This window comes from Paramormyrops kingsleyae, chromosome 7 (assembly GCF_048594095.1).
Source record: "Paramormyrops kingsleyae isolate MSU_618 chromosome 7, PKINGS_0.4, whole genome shotgun sequence".
Lineage (NCBI taxonomy): Eukaryota > Metazoa > Chordata > Actinopteri > Osteoglossiformes > Mormyridae > Paramormyrops > Paramormyrops kingsleyae.
In genome coordinates this window covers 16,282,871-16,306,691 of record NC_132803.1, presented here as the reverse complement: position 1 = coordinate 16,306,691, position 23,821 = coordinate 16,282,871, and the positions used below count along the sequence as shown (strand labels likewise).

Here is a 23,821-nt window from a genome sequence, read left to right as displayed (position 1 = left end):
CATAGTGTAGGAATGTGTGCGGCAGCAGTGAAAGCTCAGCTGCAGTGTTGCCTTAAATTTAAATCCCTGCTTGTGCATGATTGTATCCCATGGCAAAGTGTTTTTTTCCCCCCAATACTTAAACTTAACTTAAAATGGAAACACTTTTGGAGAATCTTAGCAATGTACCTTTTTGTATCTAATGGCAGTATTTTCTGCTTACTTTACTATTAGGTCATTATTATGCTTATTACAATTTGATGTAACTGTAATTTATTTCCCTGCAGCCATGCCATGTAGTTTACACAGATTACCGCCCAACTCCCCTGCAGCACTACGTCTTTCCAGCAGGTGGCGATGGACTTCATCTTGTGGTGGATGAAAACGTGAGTGATTCAGTGGCCACACTTGCTTCATGTTTCGGTTTATATGATTCCCCTGTCTCGATATTAAAATGTATTTGCAGTGATTTCATATATCACAGCATCTTTGTAGTACATGTATACTATATTTGATCATCTTTCTCCCCCAGTGGATTTTGTAGTATTAAGGCTAAAGCAAAAATATTTTTAAGATGATAAAGGTAATGCTTTTTCTTTGCTTAAGTTTTGCACAGTGACAAGTGTCGTAAATGCCTTATTGGCTATAAAACTTCTCTCTTCCTTAGTATAGATATTATACCTGTTCCTATTTATGCATTATAAAGTAAAAGACCATCTTCTTGCCTCATGTTTTAACTGCCGCCTACCTTTTTTTTTTATTTTGACCTTGCATCACAAGTTCAGTAAGGAACTGAGATATTGCACTTGTGCAATCCGGCTTTACTTATTTCCTTTTAACAAAAAGGTCAGGTGTAAAAATCAACTGAAACTGCTAGGTTTTCAAGGGGAGAAGAAATGTGGTGTGAGTTTACACACTTATTTTATGGAAGTTACCACTCTTGCAGCCGGGGCTGTTCCTACCCCTATCATTGTGTAAACTGCATATCCCTCATATCCAGTTGTCATCTATGTAGCGTATCTCTACAATTAATCTGTTTTTGCCTTTTGATTTTTTAAAATATCTAGGACTGTCATGGATTGGATATGCATAATTGAGTAATCTACTGATTTGCATCTGCCGATTCGTAGAGTAATTGTGTGTATAATGAGACATACATTGCAGTGGGTGTGATGCAGGAACCAACCAACCACTGCAGAGTGCACACACAGTTGCACAGTCAGTTTAGGTACTCCTGTTCACTTTAAGTGAAACTGCATGATTTTGGAAAGTTGATGGAATCCAGAGGATCCTCCGCACCCAGGCACATCAGCACGGCATCAGCACTGCATCAACACTGCATCAGCACTGCATCAACACTGCATCAGCACTGCATCAACACTGCATCAGCACTGCATCAACACTGCATCAACACTGCATCAGCATGCAAACTCCAGAAATAGAAAGTAGCAAAGTGTTGCCCTCAATGCTTGCATGCTGTGATCATAATATATATGTGACACTTCATGCACATGCAATAATCATTTTGCAAGGACCGCAGTAATCTGCTGTGGTCAAACAATTAAGTTGTGCTAAAACATTCCTACTTAGTCACAGGAATCAAAACTTGGTAAGGTTTGCAATTTCATTTCATTTTCATTTTTAAAAAAATTTCTGCCAATTGTCCTGGGTCGGGTCGTGGGGGCAGCAGTCTAAGCAGGGATGGCCAGACCTCCCTCTCCCCAGCCACCTCCTCCAGCTCCTCCGGGGGAATACCAAGGTGTTCACAGGTCAGCCAAGAGATATAATCTCTCCAGTGTGTCTTGGGTCTGCTCTGGGGCCTCCGCCCGGCTGGACATGCCTGAAACACCTCCCCAGGGAGCCGTCCAGGATGCATCCTACATAGATGCCCACACCACCAGAATTGGCTCCTTTCAATGTGCAGGAGCAGCGGCTCTCGAACGTCCAAGCTCCTCACCCTATCTCTAAGACTCAGCCCAGAAACCCAGCAGAGGAAACTCATTCCAGCCGCTTGTATCCGTGATCTCATTCTTTCAGTCATTACCCAGAGCTCATGACCGTAGCTGAGGGTAGGAACGTAGATTGACAAGTACATCAAAAGCTTCGATTTCTGGCCCAGCTCCGTCTTTTCCATAACAAAAAGTAAAGAGAAAAGCGAACGAGAAGTGGTCAAGAAAAGACATTAGTCTTCTGCTGTATGAAAATATTTTGTATTCCATAGAGACGATATTAGGCAAAAGCAAGTGATTTATCGGCACTTTTGTCTAGTGGCACAACTCATGGAAACACCAGCAATATGACTGACTCTTGGTAGATAAGTTCTATTTGGCTATACTGGTAGTTTACAGGTTGTGACTGAGATCTGTTCCTTACGTTTTTGTCTTTAAGTTAAATTCGTAAGTTTCAACAATAATATGGTACATTATTCTGTTATGATAAAAGTAGCTACGTACAGTACTGTATTGCACCTCGAGCTGAGAAATCACTGAAGCCGCACAATGTTTTCATGCGTGTTACAAAGTAATGCATGCATTCCTTATTGTGAACCATTGTATTTAACTCAAATGTTTCATCAATTAGCTCTAAAGTATAGAAATAACTTCCAATATTGCAATGTGAACCTTTTCCAGTATTGTTCAGCCCTCCTCAAAACACACGCTAGGTTCACAAAAAATATTATGTGGTTATTATATACTGGATTATATAAGATGATGCGTGTAAATGACGGGGAAACATAAGTGAATTAAGCAAAGTGATGACAGACTTACTATGCTTTACTGAGAATCTATATGGCACAGATCTATGGCTAACCTTGCATTATTTGGTGAGTCTGTCAAACCTGAATGTCGTCTTTTAAGATGTAGTTGGTTTGCAGTCATTCTGTGCTGATATTTAAGTTCTGCTTTGCAGTACCAACAAACAATCGCATTTTCATTTCCTTTTAATGTCGTGCTTCCATACAATTGAGTATTTTGCTCTTCATCTGGACCCTCATCCGCTATGCGCCGTCTTCACCATATTGCCGATGAATTGAAGGAAAATTTTAATCGATGCTTTTTAATAATTGAGTTTTATCGTGTAATCACGACAGCTCTAAGAATATCTGTAAGTTGGTGTTATTGGAAGGTGAGAGTTTTTATAAGTGATTTTTCTGGCTGATTTCTTTATCTGGATGACTGCCACTTTGTATTTTAGCGTTAACATTGGGGAAAACTATTGTATCAGCTTTGGACGTATATAGTCATTCGCCATAAATAATGGCGTCTTGCTCCCTGCTTTGCCTGTATATCTGTCAGGGGCCTGCAAGCTGTGAGCCTCTTGGGTAATTTGATTTACACCCATTTTATTTGCGCTCTCAGGGGGAGTTCAGAGAGGACAACTTCAACACGGCCATGCAGGTGCTGAGGGATGCTGGCGATTCCGGCAGCAGCAGTGGTGCCAAGTGGGACCCCAAGGGCCGCAAAGGAGGGACTAAAGGTGGGGGCCGTCATCTCCTGCCTGCCCAGCCCAGTTCACCCACAGAGCTCCGCCGATTTCGCTTGGTCCCATTAAGCTTTTGTCCCTTTTTAATTAAAAACGGTTTGCACTGAACTCAGGCTCCACCTCTTTAGTTATTGTGTCTCACGAGCCGTCTGAGTACTTTTCCAGCGGTCGATGTGGCGCTTGACGTGATGGACAGCATTGCGCTTGTTGCTGTCCGGGTCCTTTTCCTGCCAGGTTCGCGAGGTCAGTCTGGTGATTAAACTAAGGCCATCTCCGCAGGCCCTTCCAACGTCTTCAAGATCGTCAAGATGATCATGGAAAGGAACTTTCAGCCAGTCATCATCTTCAGCTTCAGTAAGAAGGAGTGTGAAGCCTACGCCATACAGGTGGCCAAGCTGGACTTCAACACAGGTGCGTGGAATGGGCCTCACAATCCCTGGGTCTGTGTGTGTGTGTGTGTGTGTGTGTGTGTGTCATGATACCTCTTTGAATCTGCAGCTGACTTGTGTCTAGTTCTCCTGTCCAGTGTGTCTTTTACGTTTTAGTTTCCGCTCTAATCTTAAATGCTGTTTTTCTTGTGTGGTGAGAGATCTATAAAAAAAAACCTGTCTTAGGGAAACCACATGGGTTTCCTTGTAAATGAAGTGGTCTGATGTGTGGTCCTTGTACAAAATGTACCCTTTCGCATTGTTTGCCATTGGATTGTGTTGAAGGTCATAAATGGAAACTCGCGTTCCTAAAGTAGCTGTTTAAGTTAAAGTGATGATTCAGGAACAATGGTGGTGATCCTGGGAACCATCCTCAAGTAATTTTTGTTTTTGGTGATTCGCAGTGAGGCACCACTGGGCTGCGAGGAGCTGAAACCATAATTGCATGTTTAGCAATACATTGGCTTGTTGGGTTTGACTTTGTTGTGAAAATGTCATGCCTTTGTTTAGCTAAATATAGGCTGTGAAGCTAATTATGATTTCTGTGTTTTTTTTTATATGGGCCTGGAAAAAGTTGCCTGTAGTACTACAGCTGTACATATAAGGCTTTGTATAACTTTTATTACATTTAGTTTTCACTGTAATGTTGTTCTTTAATGTTCAGGCACTCTCAGCCAAACAGACATATTGTGATTGGTTGCTAAATCACGTGCATCATCATTCATTTATGTGTCTTCACTTCAATTATCTATTCTGGCGTCTCAGTCTGCCCCATCTGGTGGTCTGATGCTCTGGTTAGATTGGTAAGCTTGTCACCTATCCACATGATCAAGCCTCTACTAATGCATTTGTTAAACTGACTAGTGGTGCAATCCCCATTTATGGAAATTTTACATGCAGAGTTCACTAGAATTATGTAATCGTATAACTGTGCTACATATTTGAATCGGTATGTTTGTCATGCTTGGCATAAAGGAGAATTTCGGCCTTGAAGGCATTTTTGCCATTAGGAAATGGGATAGTTCACACCCTGAATTATTTTTAGAACTGGGCTTTCACTATGACTGAAGACCTTTTGCGGTTGAGTATCTCTTGCCGGTGCTGCTGGGCAGTCATGTGACCTCCCCGTGTCATAAGCCGCAGGCCGCCTTTCCCGTTCTCCCTCTGATCCTCTAGACCCTCTGCTGGTGGTGGGGGGGAGGGGAGGGGGGCACGGAAGCTGGCTCTTTAGAGCATCCCCCTGACGCAGCGTTAATGGCAGTGCTCCGGAGGAAGGTGCGCTGGATTTTGGCCCAGCAGGATGACATCACATGCCTTTGCCTTTCAGCGCAGATGGCCCGTTGGAGGACTGTGTTTATAAGCCTTCTAAGAGCCTGGGATTGTGATTGGGGAGAGGTTTCAAGGGCAATTGACCATGTAAGAAGATGTGGAGCGGCTCATGCCCATGTGAGGCACTTGAAGCCTGGCCGCCTCCGGCCTCATTGAGGAGCACTGCTCTGATTTTGAGCTCAGCCTCTCGTCTCCCCCGGAAACCTTACAGAAGCACCTATGAAAATAGGGATGATCGATGGCTGTGGCTCCACCTGTCTGTTCATGTTGACAGTATTTGTGCTGAAATCCCCCCCATTTCCCGAAGCCCCACCTCAGAGCCTAGAATAGAAGTACTCAGCTGCCTGACATTGCTCCTAAATGTGGTCTGCCAGGAGAGCAGGGTCCAGAGGATTAGCTGGGGGACTGGTGAGAGAGAGTGTGTGTATCTCTGTCTGTGTGTCTCTGTCTGTGTGTCTCTGTCTGTGTGTCTCTGTCTGTGTGTCTCTGTCTGTCTGTCTCTGTCTGTCTGTCTCTGTCTGTCTGTCTCTGTCTGTGTATCTCTGTCTGTGTGTCTCTGTCTGTGTATCTCTGTCTGTGTATCTCTGTCTGTGTATCTCTGTCTGTCTGTCTCTGTCTGTCTGTCTCTGTCTGTCTGTCTCTGTCTGTCTGTCTCTGTCTGTCTGTCTCTGTCTGTCTGTCTCTGTCTGTGTGTGTGTCTGTCTCTGTCTGTGTGTGTGTGTGTCTCTGTCTGTCTGTCTCGGTGTCTCTGTCTGTCTGTCTCGGTGTCTCTGTCTGTCTGTCTCGGTGTCTCTGTCTGTCTGTCTCGGTGTCTCTGTCTGTCTGTCTCGGTGTCTCTGTCGGTGTCTCTGTCTGTCGGTGTCTCTGTCTGTCGGTGTCTGTGTGTGTGTGTGTGTGCGTGCGCAGCCAGGGAGAGCATTCCACGCTCATGACTCCTGGGGCTGAGCTGCTTCAGTCATGGGTGGGATGAGACTAACAGTCATAAATCTGGCCTTCTAAAATACTCCAAGCCATGACTATACTACTACTACTACTACTAACTTTTTGCAACTTGACATTATTAGGCTTTTTATGTGAAATGTTACATGCCGTCATCACTCTTATTTTTGGCATTGCCTCTTGATTGTATGCTTGTGTAGGTAACTGTAGACTTGTATCCGTCAGTATTTTCAGTGTTATGCGTTTCGATGTTTTATGTATCTATATTGGGTGGGCCTTTGACCATGCACATCTTTAGTTGTATAGTGCAAAAAAAGTTGATTTTGCAAGCTACAGTAGCAATGGTCAAGACCTTGAGGTAGCTGTAGCTAGCTAAATAAAAAGTAATGCTGTCCTTAGAGATCCATAAATTATTGGCTAACGTATTGCTTTGGCCAATTAAAAAGTAAGATATCAGCATCGGTATCTTATCGTGTATTGCCGGCCTATATTCATCTATTCTAACTTCATCAATGTTCAACATTAGCAGCACCAGAACAAAAGATACAACTAAAATAATAGAGGGGACAGCGTTGGGCGATCAGCCCTTTTCTGTAGTGGGGTACACAGGATTTCCTTGAGTTCGTTCACCACTTAGAGGTCTCAAGTACTGGCCTGTGACATGCTTATAATTCATTATTAAATCTGGCCTGCAGATCACCCTCTTGTTTTTCATAGAATAAAAAGTCATTCTATAATCTGCAAAAATAGCCCCCCCCCCCCCCATTAGAAAGCACTTCTTTGTTTCTGTACAGTTCAATAGTTGGTCTTTTAACAATTTTACACTGGTATGTTTTCCCAATGCTTAATTAATTTCCCATGGAAATATTTACGTTTTTTCAGTGAAGTGAAAAGATGTTCTATTTTACGTTATCAAAATAACGGATTGATTGAATAGAATTATGAATTTAAAAAATTCCCACGCATCAAATCGCTCTCTCAGTAATTGTAATCAAAATGCCTCGGGGCCAGCAATTCACACCCCTGCCATATAGGTTAACTTAGCATGTAAATTATCATTTAATTCTGGTTCAGAAGTGAAATGTTCGTTTTGTCGTAAGTGCCATATAATTCCTGTGGTTTCTAGCTGCCAGATGCAACATGCTGAAATGTTTCATTAGCGTTAATTTGTCTGTGAGCTTGTTTTCATTTGTCGTCTCCCGGGTTCATCGCCCTGATGCTGTGTTTGTGCAGATGAAGAGAAGAAGCTTGTGGAGGAAGTCTTCAATAATGCCATCGACTGCCTGTCAGACGAAGACAAGAAGCTCCCGCAGGTAGGATCCTGCCTGTTTTTTTTGATGCCTTCAGGTTTCAGTGTTTACATGCATGTTAATGCAAAGGAGATTTAAAAGCCTCTATACACCTTCAAACAAGCAAGATGTTAAAGTGTCAGATTGTGGGCGTTTGAGCACTGGGACTTTGGAGATTTGCATGTTCAGCTAGCATGTTTCAGTTTTTCAAATACGTTCTCAAAAATCAGTCTTCCCAAAAATTGGCGCATGCTCAGTTTTGTAGAAGAATTCCCTAATAGACCATGTATCTGAACTGTAGACAGCTCCTTGTTTGGAATAGTAATTTCCCATCAGCAGTTCTGCCAAAAAATAATCACATCCAAAGGAAATTTGTATTGCATGCACGTTGAACAGAACTCGACAACCTCTTCCACTGACATCAGGAAATGTTTGGGTATTTTATGGGATGCCTATGGAGAGTAGAAATTGGGCTCTGTGTTTTCTGTCATCTTCACCATGTGCCTAGCGTGGACCTGCTTATTCGCCAAATGCCGCTGAATTTTCAGCCTTGTAGGCTGCGTGTTCATCTGCGGTGAGACTGAGGCCTTCCTGTCAGTTTTCTTTGTTAAATCCCTGTTAGCCTTTGGGCCAGCGAGGTGGAGTGTCTCGATGGCAGTGTCTGCTCTGGAGTACATGGTAGAGGTGAAATAATTAGCAGGTCTGGGTTGACCTTTGCTTCATGAAGCAAAACCACATGGTGAAAAGGGAAAACAAAGCTTGTCCTGAGTTAACTGAGCGAACTGGAACCTTTGTAAACGCTGTTTGAAGTGGATTAGCAACGTTTTCCACATGTTTCCCTTGGCTTAGCAGCATGGTTTTGATTAGACCCTTAATCGTCTATTAACATGCAACTGACTGTTGGCTTTTTTCCTTCTTTCTTCACCCCCTGCTTGCCTGTTTGGCTTTTCTAGCCGTCTTGGTATTTGTTTAAAACTGCAGGATAAATCTGTACTTTAAGAATTCATTGCTATGCTGTAAAAGCATGATGCGCTGTGAGGTGGTCTGTGTAATGATATGCAGACCGCAGTAACACATGAAGCGGCGCTAGTGGAAACATTAATGTAGGAAACATTCAGGTGCCGTCAGTGTCCGCGACTTGTCTTTGTAAGCAAGACTTCTCTCATTTGGTTGTGTATCTTAAAGCGGGGATGGCTCAGGTTTCCATTGGCATGCCTGTTTGGGTGGGAATGATGCATCCACACACAGGTATGCAGTGTCATAAACCTGAGGAACAACCCTCAGCCATCTCCATGAACCGTGATGCCAATAGCAGTGAACAAAAACCAGTCCCAATGATTGCCACATCTGGCCACCTATCCTGGAAGTACTTGTTTGTCTCTGTGGAATCTGGTGGCTGAGTGTAAACACTATGAAGGAGCATGTTGTTGAATTGATTTTATTGTCTTTCCTGCAGCAATGTAACGTGACAGGTTTTGTTTTGCATTTGAAGTGTATCACTCCTTAATACAAGTGTATAGCTGCCCAAGAATGCTCACCTTGGGTTTGTTTTTCCCTTCATAAAAGCCACCCCCCAGCCCCGTTTGAAGTGCACCTTCATGTTCACTTAATGAGTTTTAACGTCTGTACAATGTGTGTTCTCTGTGAAGGTGGAGCACGTCCTCCCACTCTTGAAAAGAGGCATCGGGATTCATCACGGAGGGCTTCTCCCCATCCTCAAGGAGACCATCGAGATCCTTTTCTCAGAAGGCCTGCTCAAGGTGGGCTTCAGTTTAAATCCTCTCCTCCTTAAGGCAGGAAATCTGCAAATGGATTTTTTGCTTGGGAAGTACAGTGGTAGCATTCAGTTGTGCAGGGATTTCACAAATCGACTGTGTTCTAGTCTCAGATTACCTACTCAAGTGAAACTCAAGTGATATATTGCCGTTGATGTACTTTATTTTTCTGTTCTTAGTTTTCTTTACCGATTCCACATAGTGAGATGTGAATATTTTAACATTTGCTTCGGGATCATTGCCTTCTCACAATGAGGATTTTGCGTAAATCTTCCTCATGCTGTAAATCACTATTTCAGGGCTGTTTTTTTCCTTTCAGCCGTTGCTCTTCTGTAATACTAGCCCTGCCTTAAATATTTTCACATGACAGATTTTGACTCTTGGTGGTTTGTGAATCCGTGCGGTTAATGAAGGAAGAAGCCCAAATATTTTTGGCACCATAAGATTTGATAGCATTGTGGGTGTGGCAGACGAGTTTTCCACTTGATGTTCAGATGTACACCTTGGTTACCTCCCAGCAATGTAGCGTAACATGTTTTTTGTTTTTTTTTTCCCCCCCTTCTTCCCAGGCCTTGTTTGCAACCGAGACTTTTGCTATGGGAATTAATATGCCAGCACGCACTGTATTGTTTACCAATGCCCGGAAATTTGATGGGAAGGACTTTCGCTGGGTAAATGATGCACTATGTAATCCTGTATATTGTTTCTGCTGCTAAGTTTATAATTTAATCAATTACTGTGTTTGTGTTGAATGGGAAAAACGACAGTATATACTAAGAATTGTTCTCTTCCCTAAAATATCGGTTCTCAGAAGCAGAATTTGGCATGAAACAAAAAGCCACGTATTTCTTTCAGAAAGAAGCCATAGTTCAAGCTGTTATGAATAATGCGTTTAGATTTTTTATTTTTTTTTTCCCTAAAACATTTTCTTCTGGCATCCCATTGACTTCAGAAAAGGAATCTGATGTCCAGAGTGGCTGTTTCGCACATCTGGTAATGATAAATGTGCCAAAAGAACATGCATTCAAGGGCTTTCAGACAAAGCCATGGCAGTTCAGCCTTTATTCCATCGTGATGCTGTTTTCTGTAGTGGCTCCTCACAGTAGTTTTTCAGAAGCAGATCGTCGGGTAGCTTTATTAAGAGGTTGGCACATCAGGCTGAGCCAAGGGTGATGCCCCAAATGTTGCTAAGGTTTCAGACTGTTTCGTTGGCAGTACTCTGACGTTTGTCTTCTCGCTGTGCCACTTCAGATTACCTCTGGTGAGTACATTCAGATGTCTGGCCGTGCCGGGAGGAGAGGCATGGATGAGAGGGGCATAGTGATCTTCATGGTGGACGAGAAGATGAGCCCCACGGTCGGAAAGCAGCTTCTCAAGGTACATTCGGAGTTGAACACTGTCACTGTACACCGAGGGGGTGTAGTTTACACTGTCACTGTACACCGAGGGGGTGTAGTTTACACTGTCACTGTACACCGAGGGGTGTAGTTTACACTGTCACTGTACACCGAGGGGTGTAGTTTACACTGTCACTGTACACCGAGGGGTGTAGTTTACACTGTCACTGTACACCGAGGGGTGTAGTTTACACTGTCACTGTACACCGAGGGGTGTAGTTTACACTGTCACTGTACACCGAGGGGTGTAGTTTACACTGTCACTGTACACCGAGGGGTGTAGTTTATTTTAGCCTGGCAGCTAAACGTTTCAAATGTATGTGGTGTAAGTAGAACAATAAAATTCCTGTCTTTCAGACAACATAAATATTAGTTTGTGTGTGTGTGTGTGTGTGTGTGTGTGCGCATATACATACATACATACATACATACATACATACATACATACATACATACATACACACACACACACACACACACACACACACACACACACACACACACAATATATATACCTATGTAAGACACATAAGAGGTAGAATAAAGGGATTTAACACCTTCACCATCTTCTGCTCTATCAGTCAGTTTTTCTCCATTTCCACTAAGAAGACACGTACTTCCCTAAAAGCCCTAATTGTATCCATTAATGATTGATGAACGCCCTGTGTCACACATCGATAGAAAATGTATCACTTAAGTATCTTCTGCATTTCTTTTCCGGTTGCCAAGCAGAATTTTCTGGCTGTAGTGCATGAGGTTACATTCATGTCCACAGCAGGCGTCTGTCATTGCAGAAGCCTCATTTGTAGAAGAGGACCACATGGTATCTGCGTTTCATGATGGTGTGCATATAACTCATGACTATTTATACTGGAAATCTTTAAAGTTCTTCCTTTAGTAGCTCATTGGCAAATCAAAGCCTGTTGCATTTCTTTGAGTGTATGCCACATGATTTCTCGGGACATTTTCACATAGCTGGTGAGCAAGAAGGCACACTCCCCAATCCCATGGTGAATCCATTGTTGGTTTATTCCTTTCGGTTCTCTTCGGGATGTTTAAACGCTGTGATAAGATTGTGTGATTCCCATGAAACTATTCAAACTCTTTCTGCATGGGCCGGTGACACAGAGCACGAACCCCAAAGTTGTGTAAACTGCCTTAACTGGATACTGTCAGAGCTCAGTGATGTCTTGTTTGTTTACGGTAATAAATGGACCATTGAATCGAGGCTGTAATTCATCATGTTTAGACACAGTCAGGCCAGTGTTACCTCATATGTGGCTCAGTACCACATTGGTCCAGAAACTTTGTAGTATGAGATTTAGATTGTAGAAATAGCCATAATTCCTTCGATATTCTAGTAACGTAAACGGGAAGACAAACTGCCAGTTTTCATTGGCTTAGGATGCTGACCTGTTTGGGGGGGGTGGCTGGGGATTGTTGGGAAGAGGGGAAAGCATTTTCAGCCTTGTTAGTTTTTCCTGCAAATTATGGTTGTGGTATGAAAATGACAATGGGGTGAAAGATGCAGTAAGTCTTCAGCTTAAATGAGGATAATTTTGTAGGTTTATGAATAAAAGCTGTAAGCAAAGACTTCCTCACACACAAGTTCACACTCAGCACATCCCGTTTGCATCGGATCTTGAAATAAACCTCCGGTTGGTAAACAAATCTGACATCCAATTCAGGATTGTTAAAATAATTGCTGCATCTTCCTTGCCCTGACCTGGAGTTCCTTAGAATAATGCTGTTGTGCCAGTTTTTCCTTGCTCAGTTGTGAAATCATTAAGGGCAGAATTTTAGAATGATTGTGGGAGAATGAGAATTGTTAGACTCTTGAATACACACAGCACTCGAGCCAAGTCATTCTCCTCTTTCTGGCATGAAGAATCCATGAACATGAGTTTGCATCAGCCAAGTCTTGCACAATTCATTTTTTTGCTGGATGATAGTGAACAGCAAAGTTCACTTTGTATATGGTTTAATGCAGTGGAAATGTGTTACCCTGAGATGGTTCCTGAGGTCATAATCAGACATATTAATTGTTGCTCAAAGTAGTACTAAAACTGTGGTAATTTCTCAGAATTTGTATGTACTATGTACTTTAAAAAAAAAAAGTAAATTATTCTGTTATGTTGACAGCTGATTGACTGTCATGCATAGTGTTCCGTGTTTACACGCTGTACAGTGCTCCCTGGTTTACAGACACAGTAATGATGGCTGTCCTTTAGAAGGAAAAGCAACGTGTTGCATGTCGGATGGTGCAGTTTTGTTTAAACGGGTGTGTAAGAGGTTTTTTTGGTAGTCGTCTTCTTTGGAAGCACCTTTAAATGTAACAGCAGCTGCCCCTGTCATGCCTTCCTGCTGCTAGCCACGGAGCTGAAATGTCCCCTTTAAATCACTCCTTGGTAGCACCTGTATATTCTTCTGCATTTACTGTGTTTCAGGTTCATTTCAGGTTCGTTTGTCACCTGATCATACGACGTTCCTTCAGAATTGACGGGGTGTGATTGTTACATCAGTATAATGCGTGTTGTCTGACCCTTTGTGTCATTCCACCCCCAGGGCTCTGCAGACCCCTTGAACAGCGCTTTCCACCTCACCTACAACATGGTCTTGAATCTTCTGCGTGTGGAGGAGATCAACCCAGAGTACATGCTGGAGAAGTCCTTTTACCAGTTCCAGCACTACAAGGCTGTGCCAGGAGTCATTGAGAGTGAGTGCTGGTCTGAAGCGGACCTCTCCAGCACTACAGCAGAATGTGTAGTATAGTGTAATGTTTTGGAAGAGTAGCTTAGTATTGAAATGCCTGTTAAAAGGTGAGGGTGCACCTCACGTATGATATCCTTAGTGTGGGCTTTCTCTTTATCATTTCTGGGGTAAACATCTCCCCCTCCTTGAGGACCACTTTTCCAAAAGTATATGGGTGCAGGAATGTTCTTTTTTTTTTTACATAGAAATGAAGAAACTGGAGGAGCAGTATAATGCCATAGAAATCCCCAATGAGGAGAGCGTGGTGACGTACTACAAAATCCGACAACAGCTTGCCAAGCTGGGGAAGGAGATGGAGGATTACATCCACAAACCCAAGTACTGCCTGCCTTTTCTGCAGCCAGGACGACTGGTGAAGGTGAAGCCAATGAACTGCTCTGTGATGCGTGTCTCAGGCAGCCCATGTTGTAGCACTGTGGTAATTTCAGCTCAGAACTAAGCTGCATGTGCTGATTTCTCCTCCCTGCTTTCTCCCTGTAATGCTAAAGTATAAGTTATAGTGCAGTTCATCCCATTGAACTTCTGTTGGACTTTTGTTCCGAAAGGTAAAAAATGAAGAAGATGACTTTGGATGGGGCGTTGTGGTTAATTTCTCCAAGAAATCAAACGTGAAGGTAATTATAAAAAGGCCGTTAGAAGCCAATGCAACTGCTTAAAATTATGACATTTTACATCTGTGAAGTAACAGCAGGATCATGGGGAGGGGGGGGTGAAGTCATAATGAAAACAATATTCACATCCATGTGGTGATGTTGCTTAACTTCATAAAGGGTTTTTTTTACCCTTGCACAAGGCAGCGTTTTGACATCTCATTTGGCACCATGTGCTTTGCGTTCACACGAGCCGAGGTCCTGGGCTCCGCTCTGACGATGCTCCCTGTGCCGCAGGCGAACACCGGCGAGCTGGACCCTCTGTACGTGGTGGAGGTGCTGCTTCTCTGCAGCAAGGAGAGTGTGAAGAACGCCGCTACAGAGGCAGCCAGGCCCTGCAAGTCCGGGGACAAGGGCGAGATGCAGGTCTGCAGGCTGTGCCCGACTCTCCCGCTCCACCCGGCAAAAGTAGCAAAGGAGCTCAGAGTAAACAGTGACTTTGTGCCCCGAGGTAGCTAACGGTTTACGTAATGTGGTTGGGCACCTTAGTGCAATATGATAGTAGGCAGGATTCCTTAATTATAAGTACTGTAATGTCCAATTGTGGAAAGTTGCAGTAGGGCATTTTATTACTTTATTCCCAAAACTAAAGTTGAGGTTGGAATGAAGTTCCAGTCCCATGTTGGGTCTTGTACAACCATCTTGACAGCCTTCAGCAGTAGGGTGGAGGACGTTTCCCTTGGCCTGCATTGGCCTTTGAGTAACGCTAGGCTTCCGTTTGTGCTGCTTGTGTTATCTGCCACATTTACACCATGGAGAATTCTGGTTTGACTTAGGATGCTTCTACAACGGTGAGACTGTCACTTTATCACTATAAAGCTCTGATGTTGTCAGTCTTGAAAGATAAACATTTAGTATATTGTAAGGATGTGTGGGTCCAGGTCCTGCGTCGGCGATGGACAAGACTTGGAGTGACCAGTAAAATAAGTTTTTTGTTTTGTTTTTTTCCTTTCCCCCTTCACTGTGCAGTTTTTCACAGGCCATCTGCAGTGCTCATTTCTAAGCAGCTGACAGCTGTGAACTGTATCGATTGATATCACAGGGTAAAAGATAATGTTAATTGTAATGAAATGTGCTGGGTCAGGACTTCCCTGTTGCTCCCTTTAATACACGCCTGCAGTTACATGAATGCTGGTTACATATTTGTGCCCAGTTGGGTCCATCTTTTATTTTATCAATTATTATATCATCCTGTCTGGGTGTCCTTGTTGGTAACCTCTTCATGACCTTTGCTTTTGAAGGCCAGTGTGTTGAAGTGCTATACCTCTTTTTTTATTTTTTAAAAGAACACATCAAAAAAATTGAGGACAGTTTCACCCTTTAGCCACCAAAGCAGGAGTTCATGGCATTTTCTCATTTTAAACATCTGAATCGATAACCACCCGTAAGGTGCACGTGAAGCAGTGGTTTAAAATGAGTTCTTCAGGCAAATAAGCAAACATAAGAATTGCTGTCCCTCTTCTGGCTCAGGTGGTTCCAGTCATGCTGCACTTGCTCACCGCCATCAGCTCTGTTCGTCTCTACATCCCCAAAGACCTTCGGCCGTTTGACAACAGGCAAAGTATGCTGAAGTCAATCCAGGTGAGACAGCAAGTACATTACTGGGGGTACTCATTCAGCATGATCTAACTATGGCCGTCTTTATGGGCTGAGTACTGGGGGTACTCATTCAGCATGATCTAACTCTGGCCGTCTTTATGGGCTGAGTACTGGGGGTACTCATTCAGCATGATCTAACTCTGGCCATCTTTATGGGCTGTTTGCTCAGCCAAACTTCTACCATATGTCCGCTCGTGTTTTGGAGGGTTAAAGATGGATCCATTAAAATTAAGTGGTTCATCAAGGTTTTGTAGATGCCAGCATGTCAGAAGCCCGGGGTATTCAGGGCACAAACTCCAAATGATTTGTCTAGGTTTGTTTAGCTCTGTTTATTTTTTTAATCAATCGTGCAATCAGTTTGAGGTCTCTGGGCAAAGCCCGGGATGGCTTAACATGCTAACAATGCCTCTGGTGTGTAATGTTTTCATTCGTAGGCCAGCTGTTGGATCTTCATACGTTTCTCACTGAGGAGATTTCTGTGGATCACTTTATGTCTGGTGTTAATTATCCTTTTTAAAGAGCTGCCTACATTCATTCATTCATTCAATCGATCATTGCACTCAGGAGGTCCAGAAGCGCTTCCCAGACAGCATTCCCCTCCTGGATCCTATCGACGACATGGGCATCAAAGACCAGGGACTCAAGAAAATCATACAGAAGGTGGAGGCCTTTGAGCTCAGGATGTACTCTCATTCTTTGCACAATGACCCCAACCTGGAGGCTGTCTATAAACTCTGTGAAAAGAAGGCACAGGTTAGTCCTCCATCATTCGCCCTGTAGCCTGTAAAGAATGAGCTCCTTCATGCAGACATTCTGAGAAGGTTACTGCATTTAAGACTTCTGTTTTCTAGCCTGGAGGTGTATTGGTTCCTGCACATTGTGATTTTGTGTTGGGAGTTCTGATACTACTTGGCGTTTATAAAGAATTTCCCCCCTCTTTTAAGTTACAAGGTATTGATTAAAAGCAGTTTGAGTGAAATCTGAAGAAATATATAGTTTTAAAAGGTACAATGACAGCAAATGCTGTTTATGAGTGCTCTTTTTCTCTTTAGCCAGATGTTTTTAGGTGAAACCTTCAGAATGATCCCTCTGGAACTAGACTGCTGTTTCTGACCAGGAATTTTCACCTGCTCAGCTCTAAGTGCTATAAATCCCTTGGAAGCGTTAATCATGTTTTCTCTTGAGCGTTACCTGTTTAAGGCTCATTTTAATCAGTAACACATTTCCAGTCTAGGAATTCTCTTATAATCAAAATTAATGTAATGTCTGGGAGCAGGTTTTTGTCAGTGTAAATCACCTGGAAAGAATTTCTGATTTCTCACGTGTACTATTCAGTAGTGGAAAAGTATGCATTGTCATTCGTTGTGAAATGTTTAGTCAGACAGTAATGCTAAATTCTGGTCTCGTCCACTTTTTGCTAACCATCTTAAAGTTCTTTCCAGATGTAAGAAGAAGTTAGAAGCAAAGTAGAAAAAAGCAGAGTAGATGCCCAGCAGTCATATGTTTTATTGTGCTTCTAGGTGATTAAATTATTTGTCTAACAGCATGTTTGTTAGAATAATACTGCTTCACAGGTTACATATTGGCCAAATACATGAAGTTTTCCGGCATCTGTCTCCAATGATATTTTGGAGAATTTCATTGTACTCTGTAACAAGTGAAAAACACTGGCATGTACTGTGTTCACCGAGGATTCACTCTTACATCTAATTCTTAGTTAGAGAACCACAGAAGATAGATTTTAGTCAAAAACATTCAGCCGCAAGATGGATAAATTCTGCTGAGGTTTGGCCTAGTCATAAAATATTTAGTTTCCTTCATAAAGGGCTTAAATATTCATCTGGATAGTGTGTCCTGTGGCTTTTGATTTTGTTTTTAACATGGAATATTACAGCCTGCTTGAGCAATCCATAGATTGCATCATGGACTCAACCAAAACAAATCATGTCAAGAATAACCAGGATATTAGGAACCATCTGCTGGCTTGTTGCAGGCCATTTAATTTCAATGGGCTGTGACTAAATCTGGATGTTTTCATGACTTCCATGCAGTCCTGGTTTTCTTGACCATATGTTGGCTTAAAGCCAGTCTGTCTATGTCGTGCGTAAACGGCTCCACCCTCCCCAGATCGCGGGCGACATCAAGGCCGCCAAGCGGGAGCTGAAGCGGGCGCGCACCGTGCTGCAGATGGACGAGCTGAAGTGCAGGAAACGCGTGCTGCGGCGCCTGGGCTTCTCCACTTCCTCTGACGTCATCGAGATGAAGGGCCGCGTGGCTTGTGAGATCAGCAGGTAGGAGGCGTGTTTCCCCCGCTGCGCCTCACTGACTGGCAGCTGGGGATACCTCCTTCCGGTCGAGGCGCTTCAGTGAACAACGGGCTCCTGTTGTGTAATCCTGACTGTCGCCGGTGTGTAACGATTCATCCACTTAGAATTCCTTGAAGAAAACAAAGCATCATTTAGAGCCTGAGAAGATTTCCTGTTTGTCAGGCAACTGAAGCATCATTTCCTAGCAGATCTGGTTGCTCTCAGAGTGCAGTGTGTAATATGATTATCTTGGTGTGGTCCTACCTTGCTCATCGTTAATGGTTTCATCTGATATTCTGTACATTAGATGGTCTTCCGGTCATTAGTCAAGGAATTTAGTGATGAAATAAAAATGTTTTTGCTAAATCATAGTCCATCTACGCAGTATGAAATTCAGTGTAGCTACATAAGACTTTCAGCTTACAGTATTATTGCTTCAGTTTTTAAAATATAGACAGTTAATATAATCTCTAAATCACAGAAAGAAATTTTTACCACTTTGGTAATGTGTGGTTCCACATTAGAACTACAGCCTTTTACTTGAAGTCCTGTGGTTTTTCGTTTTACTGGAGTTGCGAAACTTGTTTATATCATGTGGTGGTTTACTGAGCCGATTGATTCGAGGGCTGCTGGTACTGCCCTGTTTGTAGTCTGTAATACCTACAAACTGATAATTGAACTGGGATTGTTTTTGTTTTCTAGCAATTGCATCACAGCGAAACCTTTAGTAGATTAGTGTGAACTAAAGAATTGATTTTTTAAATGAATGTGTAGTGTTTTTATATCTAGGAAAAAATAAATCTGAAGGAGAAATATGCTCCTTGTCTGAATGTTAGGGGAGATGTTCAGTAAAATCATGTCCACTCACCTACATGCTTTCTTTTGTTTTGAAGAATTGTTTGTATACAATGTTTGCGCAATACACGCGTACGTAGCGAAATGCCTTGCATAGCATCATTTGCCAATGCTGCCATTAATATCTATACAAAAGAATGATATTCCCAGTGTTGTCTCCATGAAGAATAACTCTTAGCGCGCTTGATTCCTGAGACAACATGTGCACGTCACACTCATTATTGTGGCCTGAAATGCTGTCCCTGCCCTGTTTGTCTTTCCAGTGCAGATGAACTCCTGCTGACAGAGATGGTGTTCAATGGCCTTTTCAATGACCTGACCTCGGAGCAAGCCACTGCACTGCTCAGCTGCTTTGTGTTCCAGGAAAATGTAAAGCTCACTTTTTCCCCTCCCTACACACACTTCTCAGTCTCACTTATAACTGAGAGAGCCTGGTACACAACAAAAGTTTTTTTTTTTTTACACACTTACTGGTCTTACTCTTATGGTTTGTAATGATCCGCACATTAACTTTGCTTTTGTAGTATTTGCTGCACTAATAGAGAGGGCAAACAGTTCGGAGCAGAGTTCTCTCTGCCATCCTTTCCAGCTGCCATCCGGATGGATTCCCTTGGGCAAGGGTGGGACCTGAACTGCTTTGGCCGTATTTTTGAATACAATTTAAATCCTCTTAATCTTCACAGGGATCTGTCATAGCATGCCTATCTACTCTACTATCTACAGCATCTTAACGTGTTTCTGGTGTGATTCTCAAGTACTGAGCAACATTGCCCTTGATCCTAATCCTTAGTTTTGACCATGCGTTGTATTCTGTCTAGTAGTTTGTAAAATATTGAAGTAGTCTTGCAATTATGTTGGTTGATAGATTATTTTTTTAAAGACTGAAAAAGTTTCATTTAAAAATGTTTTTGTGGTTGACTCTGACATTTTGTATCCTGTGTATTATTACCATTATGGTAATAGGATGATTTTTATCATGGGTGGGGCAGACAGGGCAACTCCCCCATCCCAAACGAACTATAGGCACCTTGGGGGCATTTCCTAGGCAGGTGGGGCTCGGATCTGGTGATGGATGCCCTTTGAGCTGGAGCAGCATGCAGACTGCTGATGGGGTGTTGGGGAGGGCTGCTTATACTGCTGCTTATACTGCTGCTTATACTGCTGTTACACCAGAGTTTCCCAGTCCGGTCCTCGGAAACCCACAGCTGTTCCACGTTTTTTCTCCCTCCGGGCTCCCTGCCAGACAGTCCATTTTTTCCCCTACTGGCAGCTGGCAAAAACATGGACTGTCTGTGGGTCCCTGAGGACCGGATTGTGAAACACTGTGCTGTGCTATAGTCAGACGTGGCTCACAGGAGGCATGTGACAGTTTGTAGCTATAAGATGATCAATTCATCTTATCTGAATGGCTGCTGGTTCTGTTTTGTAGTTTGGAGCAGTTAAAGATGAGGTTTTGCCCCTCATGTCGGTTGATGGTTTAAGACTAGCATTTTGTGCCTGTTCACCTTTTTCTGTCACTGTCTTTTGCCTTTGCACTGTGGGTAATGATTTCTTTCTGACATCAGACGCTCGCTGCATCCTTAATGAATGTTACTGCAGCTGCCTCATCCATCAGCACCTCTTGCTTCCACTTGACTAGTCTTGGCAGCACAATTCGATCGTAAACAGAGTGCTGGCCAAGCTCTGTCCAAAGCGAGAGCAACCGGGTCGTCTCTCAGCAGAAGCCTCGGCACCTGCCTGACGTAAAGGTAGCTCGGTATGCTTGGAAAAAGCATTTGCCGTTTGGGACATACAGGTTAGGAAAGTTTCTCGGATATTTACTTTGGGAGGTCATGCCTCGACTGTGCATGCATTTCAAATTGCCTTGGTGACATTTTGAAATGTGATTTGTTGATGGTCATGATTTGATTTATAGTTGACCAGCGGAGAACTTGGCCTGTACTATATTCAAGCAACATGCGGATCTCCCTCTAGCTTTTGGGTTTGGATTAGGCACGGGGTGACCAGGGCGAGTGTCCCTGAGGCTAGGAAGATCCAAGGTGCTGGTGCTGCTCCTGGAATGATCAGCTTCTCTGGGAAGGCCCTTAATTCATACCCTCTTTGACAATTCACCTCTGCCAAAATGGATGTTGGAGTTATTTCATGCATTATGAAATAGAGCTCATCTAGAGCAGAGTGGCTCATATATTGACAACAGCGTGGTCTTTCTAAGACCTAATACTGAAGAGTGGGACAGACTCGCTGGAGGTTTCCTTCACTTGTCTTTCGCCCCGTCGCTTCTCTGCTTTCGCTGCATGATATAACTGCAGCTGCTGACTTCTCTACCACTGTGGTGATTCTAGTATCCAGGCCAACATGACCTGAGTCTCCACTCACACAAATATCACTATCTAGTCATTTCCTACCCCTTGTTCACATAAAAAACTGGGCTTTTAAAAAATGGATATCACCATATGGTGCTGAGAAGCGCTTGCTGCAGTTTTTTGTTTACCGGTATAAAGTGTTAAGTCGTCTTGGGAAATATTTATGCATTAATACAAGAGCCGATGTACTTCAAGTTAATGTAATTTTAGTTTTTTTTTTTTATTTGTATTTGCTTGTTGAGCTGTTCCACAAAAGCAGCTGTTTTTAAAGTACTTTTGTCAGTGACTCAAGATCATCCATGTTAGAATTTCTCAGCCTTTTGTATTTTAATTGTATGGTCCTGTACTTCATACTGCGCTGTCTTGACGACAACTTCTCTTTCAGGCGAGTGAAATGCCGAAACTGACCGAGCAGTTAGCTGGGCCCTTGCGGCAGATGCAGGTAGGTGTTTGTGCGTCTCTTGCATGATTTCAACTTTTTTGTCCATGTGTTCTGGATGAGTCCAGGCTTTTGTGCTTTTTATATACCAGACGGCAAAAGGTCCACAAAGAAATTTCCTGCCCTCTTATAGTGCCTCTGCCACTTGGTTTCAGGAATGCGCCAAGCGAATCGCCAAAGTGTCCGCAGAAGCCAAGCTGGAGGTGGATGAGGAAAGCTACCTGAACTCCTTCCGCCCTCATCTGATGGATGTAGTATACACCTGGGCCAATGGCTCCACATTTTCACAGATTTGCAAGATGACTGACGTGTTTGAAGGTAGATGTTGAGGTCTCCCCGATTTTCTTAAACTATGACCAGTTTAGTTGGCCTTAAATCTGTACATATAATATTTTTATGACACTCTGACTATCTAGAAAACCTGTATTTTAAAAACAGTGCTGTATACCAGGTGTGACTTGGTAAGGTGTGGCTCAGTGGGCTTAAGCCTCTGTGCCTGTGATCAGAAGGTCGCCGGTTCAGCCTCAGCACGTCTGCAGGTCCGTGAGCAAGGCCCTTAACCCCCCAGCTCCCTGGGGGCCCCAACTGGTGGCTGCCCTTCACAGCCAAGCTTGTTGTCACTCAGAGTGAGTTGGGGGAGCCGTAAAGTATTCAGAGAACCCAGTTTACGTACAGCTTCAAATAAAAATAGGGCTCAATTCATCCTATACAAGCATTAAGAACTCCGCTCCCCCCCCCCAGGGTGACTCATTTAAATCCCCTGACTTAGATGGGGTAGTTAGGTCACACAGCGCTGAGCCACTGTCCCAAAAAAGGCATGTCACCAGGCCAAACTGACTCAGTCCCTTGGGTCTCATGAGTAAGGCAGATCAAGATTCCGGCTTGTAGACACACTTGTTTTTCAGTGGTTGTCAAGACAGAATTGTGATTGGTACTGCTGGCGTGTGTAGATTTTCACCTTTCATGACACTTTGATGGGTTTTACAGATTATAAAAAAACAGTTCAAAAGGTTTCAGCAAGTTTAGTCGTAGCCAGAAGTTTAAGGCAGCTAGTGACACTAAAAGATGTACAAAATTAATCTGGTTGACATACTTTGCATTCTGTAAGCTTTTAGACGCATATTGATCTCAATCCTGAAAATGGGATGTTAGCTTGGTGTCCCTCTTCCTCTCCGGATGTTGACTTAGAGATGAGTGCACAGGAAAACCCTCTGAATTCTTGGCACAAGATTTAAATGCACTGGGGTAGAGTGTTAGAGTAATTGACTTCAAGGCCGAAGTACGAGTTTCATTTTGAGGTTGTTAGTGGTTAACATTCCAGTTAAAACTTGTGGAGAGATTTTTTTATTTTTGGGATACCACACCTTTTATGGCCAAGAAGTGGCATTTTAGCAGAAAATACTGTTCACAAATTTGGTGCATCTCCCTTAATCACAGAGGCCACAGTCATTTAATAGCAACAATGCAGTGTTCTGTAGAAGGCAGAAATTGGTCTTTCGTCATTCTCTAAACCGGCTTCCTGTGACATTTCCGATACCCCAGAACTCCCATTCCTGAAAATCCAGAAGGGACATTGTGTGGGGGCTGGATAAAAGGGGAAGAATGGGATGGCATTCAGAAAATGGGATGCAGTCGGGGGAATATTTTAACAATGAGATGGAGGGAGCTGCAGCAGTGAACATCTTTCCGAGGAGGCTTTATAAGCAGAGTCTCTTTCAGTCTAAGCATGACTGCTTGGGCCTCCAGTTGTTCTTGACATCAAATAATTTTCTAGCTTTCGTTTTTGTTGCTGGTACTTCCACTGTCGCTGCTTTTCCCTGAAGCTGGAACATGTGCATGTTTACGTTTCATGGTTTTTATTTGATGTGCTCGCTGACTATAATAGATGAAATGAAGAAGCCTGCATCCATAGAAACATTACACATGGTGCTCGTAAAAAGCAGCGCGAGTCCTCTTAAACGTAATTGGCTGAGATGTGCGCATCAGCGCCATGGTGACTCATCGTCTCCCGCTTGCCGGTCTGCAGGGAGCATCATCCGCTGCATGCGGCGCTTAGAGGAGCTGCTGAGGCAGATGTGTCAGGCCGCCAAGGCCATCGGGAACACCGAGCTGGAGAACAAGTTTGCAGAAGGTGAGCTCTACTCCGCTTCATCCCCCCCCCACACCTGCATTACCCTGCCCACATCCCCCCCCCAGCCCTGAGAGGGAAAAGGGCCAG

At 43.3% G+C, this 23,821-nt stretch overlaps 1 protein-coding gene across 1 annotated transcript in view; it reads left to right on the top strand.

Moving 5' to 3' along the window:
- mtrex (Mtr4 exosome RNA helicase) overlaps nt 1-23,821 on the top strand; it is a 28,401-nt gene that overhangs the window by 4,063 nt on the left and 517 nt on the right. The window contains exons 9-26 of the mRNA XM_023823381.2: nt 267-365; nt 3,339-3,456; nt 3,742-3,873; nt 7,392-7,471; nt 9,097-9,207; nt 9,792-9,893; nt 10,474-10,599; nt 13,185-13,335; nt 13,577-13,749; nt 13,937-14,005; nt 14,279-14,407; nt 15,512-15,622; nt 16,205-16,393; nt 17,768-17,931; nt 19,065-19,170; nt 21,550-21,606; nt 21,759-21,921; nt 23,630-23,734. Of these exons, the coding sequence (XP_023679149.1) occupies nt 267-365; nt 3,339-3,456; nt 3,742-3,873; nt 7,392-7,471; nt 9,097-9,207; nt 9,792-9,893; nt 10,474-10,599; nt 13,185-13,335; nt 13,577-13,749; nt 13,937-14,005; nt 14,279-14,407; nt 15,512-15,622; nt 16,205-16,393; nt 17,768-17,931; nt 19,065-19,170; nt 21,550-21,606; nt 21,759-21,921; nt 23,630-23,734 (2,185 nt within the window). The remainder of the gene's footprint in view (nt 1-266; nt 366-3,338; nt 3,457-3,741; nt 3,874-7,391; nt 7,472-9,096; nt 9,208-9,791; nt 9,894-10,473; nt 10,600-13,184; nt 13,336-13,576; nt 13,750-13,936; nt 14,006-14,278; nt 14,408-15,511; nt 15,623-16,204; nt 16,394-17,767; nt 17,932-19,064; nt 19,171-21,549; nt 21,607-21,758; nt 21,922-23,629; nt 23,735-23,821) is intronic.